The sequence below is a fragment of the Engraulis encrasicolus genome, chromosome 14 (genome assembly GCF_034702125.1).
Source record: "Engraulis encrasicolus isolate BLACKSEA-1 chromosome 14, IST_EnEncr_1.0, whole genome shotgun sequence".
In the NCBI taxonomy this organism is placed as follows: Eukaryota; Metazoa; Chordata; class Actinopteri; order Clupeiformes; family Engraulidae; genus Engraulis; species Engraulis encrasicolus.
The window spans coordinates 45,725,348-45,734,280 of record NC_085870.1 but is presented as its reverse complement, the minus strand read 5'-3'; the positions used below and the strand labels follow the sequence as shown (position 1 = coordinate 45,734,280).

The 8,933-nt window shown below is 44.0% G+C and overlaps 1 protein-coding gene across 1 annotated transcript; it reads left to right on the top strand.

Moving 5' to 3' along the window:
* Positions 1-2,204: 2,204 nt before the first annotated feature.
* LOC134462738 (cyclin-L2-like) lies at positions 2,205-8,461 on the top strand. Its single transcript, XM_063215920.1, has 10 exons — positions 2,205-2,541; positions 2,796-2,870; positions 3,469-3,578; positions 5,115-5,235; positions 6,067-6,131; positions 6,264-6,363; positions 6,802-7,057; positions 7,414-7,504; positions 7,745-7,816; positions 7,941-8,461. The coding sequence occupies exons 1-10, from the start codon at positions 2,320-2,322 to the stop codon at positions 8,308-8,310; spliced, it is 1,482 nt and encodes a 493-aa protein (XP_063071990.1). The 5' UTR covers positions 2,205-2,319; the 3' UTR covers positions 8,311-8,461.
* Positions 8,462-8,933: the final 472 nt, after the last annotated feature.

The following is an 8,933-nucleotide window of genomic DNA, read 5'->3' as shown; positions in this document are numbered from 1 at the left end:
CTGCCTTCTCTTGACCTCCCACTCTTTCTCCAGCTGTGCTTGCCTCTCAGCTTCGCTCTGCATCACAGCCTCTCTCCTCTGCCTCATCTCCTCGCTCTTCACTTGCCTCACCCTCTCCAGCTCAGCCAGTCTTTCAGCTTCCATTTACTTGATGGCCTCTCCTTTTTTCTCAAGCTTTTTCATTTGCTCTCGATAGGCCTCCTCCTCCCTAAAGATCCTCTCCTTTAGCTCCTGCACCTCCTTCTCCCACTTCAACACCAGCTGGTGGATTCTCTGGCTCTCCGTTTGCTGTCCTGTCCGCATTTCTTTGTGCTTTTCTTTGCGCCTCTTCATTTCTTCCTCTTGGCATTTCAGCAGCTTTTCCAGGTTTTCTGTTTTCTTCTAGGCTCTCCTGAGCTCGTTCCTCAGCTCCTCCACAGTCCCCCTCCTCCTCTCTCTCTCTCAGCTGCCACTGCCTCACCTAGCCTATTTCGAAAATAATAGACGGACTGAAACTCAACTCAAAAATAGTATTTTAAGGTGCACTGTGTTGTGGACAGAATAGGTATTGCAACTATGCTTCTCATTGAAAGTGTGCTGCCATGCCTATTGCCAAATTTGATCTTTTCATGAAAACTTATATACTTAGTAATAAACTAGTATTTACTACGTAGTGTGACCATTTGTTAAAGGGGTAACATTTATGAATGGGCAGCATGGATTCTGGAAATGAACTACTAAAAATATTACACTGTGCACCTTGAGAAGGGACGGGGGGCATTAGTCTATTTTTTATATATACAAAGGGGGGTGTTGGCAGGCTTATGATGAGGTCTTTACGAGCAAAAAAAGGAAATCAGTTTAATAAAAACAAGTAAGATAAAACATTGTAATGCAGATTAAAAACTATAATAGTCAAGAGGTAAACAGCTGATCTACCTGCTCTCTCAGTTCTCTGGCTTGCCTCTGCCTCCACCCCAAGCCAAAGCTGCCACGGAACACCGCCCAGCAGCCAGTGGGCTCCTGGGGCTCCTTGGGTGGCTGGCCAGACTTATCATCCTGCCTGCACACACCTTCCTCCACATCCCCTAGCATCTCTCCCTCTACACCTGAAAGCCAGCATTTTTTTCATCAACAAGGCCTAGCCTAAAACTTATCTTACACTTCAAGAAGATGTTGTTATATTATTATTAGTAGTAGTAGCCTAAAGTAGTAGTAGTAGTAGTAGTAGTAGTAGTAGTAGTAGTAGTAGTAGTAGTAGGCCTAGTAGTAGCAAATTTGTTTATCTTTGTCTCTTCAGAGCACAAAACATGGTTCCAGTGAATGATCCATATCCTTGGTCTGTTCATCTCTCTTGAGAACAAGATAAACAAATTTGCTTTAGATGGTGTCAAGCATGTGTGGTGGTAAACAAGTGAGTTTTACAAAAAATGTTTATCCTCTCGATATTCAAGCATGGTAGTGGGACTGGCATGGTTTGGGGATGTATGATTGCTGTCAACATTGGGAATCTGAATTACACCTAAGAAATGAGCATGTCACCATGCACTGTACTGAAGCAGATCATGATACTCTCCATAGGATTGCATTCAAATCTCACACCAATCTATTTAAGCCCGGTGCAGACTCAAAATGTAAAAGTTCAATGTAAAGAAAGGTTGAAACTCACACCGATGACCTCCCTTTTAATCCCTTTTCATTTTGAGGCGATTCGAGCCAACAAGGCCCCTTCTCTACCGGAATCTGATCTGGTGTAGGGCCTACTCACTTAGGCCTACTTTTGTGGGCAATGTTCAAACATTAATGGCTGTATTTTGATTTTTTCGGAGTGAACAAGAAATGTAAGCGGTTATATGTTGTTAAAAGTTCACCAATCATTGTGTCTAAAGAACATTTATTGAATGCTCTCCTATGAAAAGATATAGACTACTCACAAATCTGCAAAACATGTGAGGGGTGTACTCACTTACGTGACGGCTAGGCCTAGGCCTGTAGGCCTATAAACATTGTAAAGAGGAAAATTATTCCACTGGGATTGATTATCTTATTTTGGCTGATAAGTTATTTAATTTACAAAATTATTGAGTTAATTTTCCCTGCCAACCTGCCGCGGCCCCCTAGCACCATCTCTCGGCCCGCAGGGGTCCCCGGCCCCCCACTTTGAAAACCTCTGGTCGAGGCCTAGTCGGTCTTGAAGTTTGTTGGCAGCTGCCGCGCGCCGACCAATCAGAGGGCACCAGGAAGTTACAGGTTTAGCGTGTTGTGGCTGTGTGTGTGCGCGAGCTTTGGCGCCGCAGCCTCGGTGTCTCCTTGTCCCGCTACCCTCCCTGGCTCGCACAAATGGCGGCGGGAAATTTGAGGCTGCCCGGGGAGGGGATACTCATTGGGGACAAATACTATTCCGGCGTACTGCTGTCTCTGGAAAACTGCATTTTACCAGCTGAGCAGTTATGTCGGACCCCGTCGACCGAGCACGGCTTGTCTTCGGAGACAGAAGAGCAGCTTCGGATTAGGGGTTGCGAAATGATCCAGGCCGCGGGAATACTGCTCCGACTTCCACAGGTGGAAATTGCTCATCTTAATCCAAAGAAAATACCCCCTTTCAATGTCTATGTGCTTTGGGAGAGAATAGTTTTAAAACTCTTAAGTCTGTAAAGAAGTTATCTTCAATAGGGAACTACATCTTGATTTGCACGAGCCAGCACTCCCCGAGCGCTATTGTGAAATCAAATGAATGTTTTCGTTGTAGCCTAATCATACCGAGATTTACAATTACTGAGTCATCTAAAGTGTTGCGATTGTGTGCTCTTTTGCAGGTCGCCATGGCCACCGGGCAGATATTATTCCAGAGGTTTTATTATTGCAAGTCGTTTGTACGACACTGTGCAGAGGTAATGTGACAATAATGCAATCAGCTTTGCAAAACCCTCGCTGGTTGTGGGCTGGGCCTGGGCTGGCCTAGTTATACTCGTCATATGAACAATCATTTGACAACTTCTCACTGTGTATGCCACTGTCTAGTGCAGGGGTGGGCAATTATTTTGGCCTGAGGGCCACATTGAATATGGATCGTAGGGCCAGATGTCGCAGACAACATGCCTGTGCCATAGGAAATACTGCAATGTACACTGACCTAGCTTGTTGACTATTTCACTCCTGCACATTGCAATATTTATATGTAACCTTGATTAATTTCACACCTGCAACACCCTTTGCTCTTTTTAGAATGTTAGGTGCAAGTATGGTACTTTGGATTAAGGCTCTGTGGGCCAGACTCAGCGGGCTGCATGTGGCCAGAGTTTGCCCACCCATTGTATAGTGTGTCTATCTGTAGATAACATTTATGCCACAAATATAGTATTGCTTTTGTCAGTTATGTTCTCCATCCAACAAAATGGGACTAAACAGATTGTGTCCTGCAATGATTTTCTTTTGATGCTGCCAAACTGAACTCGTACACTTCATCTTTCATCCCACTGCCTCCCCAAGACCGTTGCCATGGCGTGTGTGCACCTGGCCTCCAAGATTGAAGAGGAGCCTCGCCGAGTGCGTGACGTGCTGAATGTGTTTCACTTCTTGAAAGGAAGCAGGGGACGCAAGTGAGTACTGTATGTATGCCTGCTGAATCCAGGGCACAGCACAGCACACGCATAGGCAATCAAGCTTCTCTCATTAATATGGATTACAGATTACTCTGTGTCTCTCTCTCACACACACACACTCACACTCACACTCAAACTCAAGTGAGAATGCTTGTACTACAACACACACACACACACACACACACACAGCCGAACATACAACCCATGACCTGGTCCAGAGACGCAAGTCTATATGATTGACGCAAAAATGTCCAATCATTTTTTTTTCATCAATTTTTTTTCGATTAGTAGTCAATTCCATGTTCTCAATTGACTTCCAAGACTTGCATCTTTAGCTGGCAATTTTGGACAACATTAATGGTTCCATAAAAGATCCCCACGCCAATGCTTTCTGTAGCATTCATAGTTGTAAGTGTAACAGAGGCCAACTAGCAGAGTGTGGCGTGGAACGATGGTAAACCTCCCTCTCGAAGCCTCATACAGTATCGGTAGCGCTGAGCAATCGGACTGGCCCTTTAGCTCAGCGGTATCGTGCTCGAGTTTGAGACCTGAGGGGCGTGCTGCACAGCAACACCTCAGTCTCATTTGAACAAACCGTAATGGTCCTGAATATTAAATTGAAACGCAGTGCGCAAGTCACTAAAATGGTCTTTAGATGATCAATGGTCTTAAGATCTTCAAAGTAAATGATGAGATGTGTTTGATGAATGGATGGCATTTCAAGTTGAAATGTGTTTTTCTGCCGCATATAAATTGCCTGTCTCAAGTTGTGCTGCGTTGACAGGATGATGGAACGACAAGTGTATGAAATGCTGAATCGTACAGTAGGAGATTTTGCTGACATCTAGCTGCTGCCTGCTCTTAACATGACTTAAAATAAGGCAATCCATTGCCCTATCTACACTAATGCTGTGATACTGGCTGGTCGAGGTAAAACTGATACCTCAACAATTGTTGTTTGCTCACTCAAGTCATTGTGCTTAACCCAGTGAATGTAGAGCAAAAGCTCGGCTTTAGGCCAGTCAGCTCTTGGAATTATCTGCTAGTCAAGAGTGCAGAGAGAGAAAAAAATAAAACGCTAAACGATGACGGGGACCCATTTTATGTTGGACATCCATAGACATTTTGCATGCCTAGAAAAGAAACATACCTCGCCTTCGGTTGACCCAGGTTGTAAAGGCATTTGAGGTCTGTGCTGTAGTATCACGTTTATCCTACACGTAGTAGAGCAAAGTATGAGCCAGCAGTAGCCAAAGAGATCAAGGGTACAAAAAGCGGGGAACAGACTAACTTGACTAGGATGATCAAGAACATACAGTATATGATCTGCTGCTCTACATTGTAAGTTGCATAGGATAAGACATTTGGATTCGTGCTGAATGATGATGCTTCATCTATGACTAGGATGATCAAGAACATAACTGTATGCTGTATGATCTAATGCTCTACATTGTAAGTTGCATAGGATAAGACATTTGGATGTTGTGCTGATGAATGCTGATGGGTCATCCATGTCCACTCTTCCTCCTCCAGAGGCTGCAGCCCCATGCCTTTGGACGGCAATTACATCAACATGAAGGGCCAGGTGATCAAAGCTGAGAGGAGGGTGCTGAAGGAGCTGGGCTTCTGCGTGCATGTCAAACACCCGCACAAGGCAAGACCATTGGCCTCCACCACATACATATTCATGTAGCGTTCTTCACATGCATGTCATGCGAATGTATGCAAATATATAGCCTTCACTGGTTGTACTGTTAAGTCAGGGTGGCCGCGGGTCCTTAAAAAGTCTTAAATTTCATTTTTGCCAAATAAGGCCTTGAAAAGTTTTATTTTGTCTTAAATTTTCAACCCAAATGTCTTAAATTTGTGGAGCTTAATTTAGGGAGGAATAATTATGTCAGCCATGTGATGAGCTTCGCGACGGAAATCGGGAGTTGTTGCCATGTAGTGTAATTTAGAACGCATTATTGAATTTTATTTAGTGTAAAGTTTCATTGTGTATAGGTTTGTGTTTTCAAACGGCTACATTAATGTAAATAACCAATTGGTTTTTGTGCTTCATTTGAACCTGTGTATGATCTTGCGAGTTGGTCCTAATTTCATTTGGAAAATGGTATTGAAAAGTCTTAAAATGTCTTAATTTTGACTTGCTGAAACCTGTAAACGCCGCGAGTTGGTCTTAATTTTATTTGGAAAATGGTATTGAAAAGTCTTAAAATGTCTTAATTTTGACTTGGTCAAACCTGTAGACACCCTGTAAGTAGTTCAGTTGTGTTGCGTTAAGATTTGTGCACAGGTTTTGAGGTGATCAGACCTAGACAATTTAAAGCTGGAAAAAAAATGTTTCTCACAGTTGTGTTTGAGTACGATCTGATATGTGGTTCTGTACGCTTTATTATTGTCGGTTTGATATAAAGTCAGTACTACTTTGATTATGTTCTTGTGAAAGCTTTTAAATAAGTCTATGTTTTTGTTTCTGTTTTAGATCATTGTAATGTACCTCCAAGTCTTAGAATGTGAAAAGAATACTGAGCTGGTTCAGATGGCCTGGTAAGTGTGTACTGTATGTGTTATTCTCAGTTCATGGAAGTTTATCATTCAAAAACGGTGGGCATCACAAAGCTTTCTTTCCGCTGTCTTCACCCCTCTCTTTTTGTTGTCTGCCTCTTTCTGTTTCTGCAGGAACTACATGAATGACAGCCTAAGGACAGACGTGTTTCTGAGGTTCAGTGCCGAGACTGTTGCCTGCGCATGCATTTACCTGTCTTCCAGATTCCTACAGGTCTCGCCATGTTCTGTTACTTCATATTTATTTTATTCGACCATTTACTTTATTTGACCAGGAAGTTCCCCTCGAGGTATAAAACCTCTGCTTCCAGGAAGTCCTGCCCAAGACGGCATAAAGACAAGCAGACAGAGGAGGCACATGCACAAGACTTACAGGCAAACAAAAAAAGCATGTGTTCTGTTACTGTTCTTATTGGTATCCAGCTGTGCATGGGGAAAGAGCATGGCCAACCATGTCCCTGAAAGGGATTATGTGTGGTCAATATGACTGACAATGGGACCTGGAAATGCGCACAAACTAGCCAAATTTCCTAAATTGAAGTTTTTAGTTTATGCTTTTAAGTCTTTCTGTCTGTCTGTCTGTCTGTCTGTCTTCCTTTCTTTCTCCTTAATTTGTTCGCTCATCAATATTTTTGCCTCCGTTGTAAATTAGATTCCCCTGCCAGTCGACCCCCCTTGGTTCTCCCTGTTTGGCGCATCGGAGGAGGACTTGCGGGACATCTGCGGGAGGATCCTGCACCTGTACACGGTGCCCAGCGTCCCGCTGGCCGCCCTCCTGAAGCAAGTGGAGGAGGCGAAGCAGGCCCTGGATGCCCTGAGCAGCAAGGGCAAAGTCAGCATCTTCATCTCCGCCGCCGCCACACCCACCCTCGAGCCACCCACCTGTTTCTCTCCTGCCTCCAAAGCTGGTGAGACCAGTAGAAGCATACCTGTAGTTGTTTTTGTGGATGCGTGTGTGTGCGTGCATGCGCGTGTGTGTGTGCGTGCGTGTCTGCCCGCCCATGTGCCCCATGCAGTCTTTATGGTGCATTCAATTATTTTTATTTGACATTATGACAACCAGCATATTTACTTTATTTATTATTCGTCTTGGCCAGTCCTCTAGTCTTCATGGGATAATTTTGTAACCACTGAGCTCTATACAAAACACTCATTGAATGACATTTCTTTAAAAATTAAAAATCTACAGTTTAGTTCAACAGCATGACCTCACTGTGCTGCCCTGCTTCCGTCCAGCCCTAAATTCCCCTCTGCCTCTTCTCAGTGTCTCCTATGAATCCTGGAGCCAACCAGGAGCCCTCTCTATGTAATGTCCTCCTGAAGAACGCCTGCCGGAAACTTCTCAATGGAAACGAGTAAGAAGAGATTTACTTTCTAGTTTGTGTGGGTGTGTTTGAGGGACCTGGATTCTGCATGTTAAAGCAATGTAGGTTTCGGGGTGGAAAGAAAGGCCATCCCAATTATATGGAGTAGCAGCAAGTTTTAATACATTTTTTAAAATGTATCCAACAACTAATGAACCATATTTCCCATATTTTCGAAATGCATTCAGTACTGACAAGTTCTCTATTTCGTCTTTTTGGTTGAAATTTTAGAGAAAAGCGAATTAGCCGCAGTGAGGAGAGACCAAGAGTGGAACCCAAGAGTGCAACTCCCCCTAAGCGCAGGTGAGGAAGTAGCATAGCATTCCATCCATGGTCTTGCATGCAAACAAATTGTGTGTGCCAAAACATGTACGTTTTCCCCCCCAACCCCGTTACTTAATCCATATTGTTTGTCTTTCTTTCTCAGACGCAGTCGGAGTGTCACCTCTCCCCGCCAGTCTTTATCCCCGGTGCGGCACAAGAAAGATTCTCACAGGGAAAGAGAGAGGGAAAAGGAGAGGGAGAGAGAGCGAGAGAGGGAGAGAGAGCGAGAGAGGGAGAGGGAGCGGGAGCGAGAGAGGGAGCGGGAGCGAGAGAGGAAGAAAGAAAAGGATAGAGAGAGAGATAGGAGTCGAGAGAGGAATAGAGACAGAGAAAAAGAGCGGGAACGAGAGCGAGACAGGGACAGGGACCGAGACCGGGACCGACAGAGGGATAAAGAGAGGGACCACCGGAGAGATAGAGAAAAGGGGGAGCGCAATGGGTCGAGAAAGGAGATATCCTCACACAGAAGATAATGCCTCAAATCATAAGAGACTGTTCTGAATACTCATTCTGTATATCATGGACCAAACACCGGAATGTGTTATTTTTTTAGTCTTTGGATTGAACATTTTGTAGTGCTGAAATGCATTTTTTGTATTAAATCGTGTTTTAACGTTTATTTTACACGTGTGTATCTTTTTTATTTTTAAGTATGTTTCAAGCATGTGCATGTTAAATACGACACTGTATTCCTCAAAATCCAATGTTTAGTGATAAATCGGGGCACTTAAAAGGTCTTAATTTCTGCTGGAGAGGACTCCTACTTAATTAAACCGAGGGGGATTGTTGGCTTCGTGGTAGTCCTTCATACAACACCCTGAGGGCTCTAGGCAGTCGTGTACAGAATTAACGAGTGGGCTATAACTGCCAGCTATGCAGCATTTGACACCAGTGGCAGGGTGTTGTGTCCCCTCTGCATGCTAGGGCCAAAAATGCTATATTCACACTGTGCTCTCACATGTCGGATTGTGACTCTCACACTTAAGATAAAAATCAGAAGTTTCAGAACAGCAGTGGTGTAGCACAGTCTGTAATTTCCCAAATGATGTGTTGTTACCGTTTTACATGGGGGTTTGCATTCAGTTTCTAACTGACA

Coding starts and splice junctions, on each gene's coding strand:
- LOC134462738 (XM_063215920.1), top strand. CDS start 2,320: ATGGCGGCGGGAAATTTGAGGCTGCCCGGGGAGGGGATACTCATTGGG. Junction 5,236..6,066: donor ATGTCAAACACCCGCACAAG/GCAAGACCATTG, acceptor TTTCTGTTTTAG/ATCATTGTAATGTACCTCCA. Junction 7,817..7,940: donor GCAACTCCCCCTAAGCGCAG/GTGAGGAAGTAG, acceptor TTTCTTTCTCAG/ACGCAGTCGGAGTGTCACCT.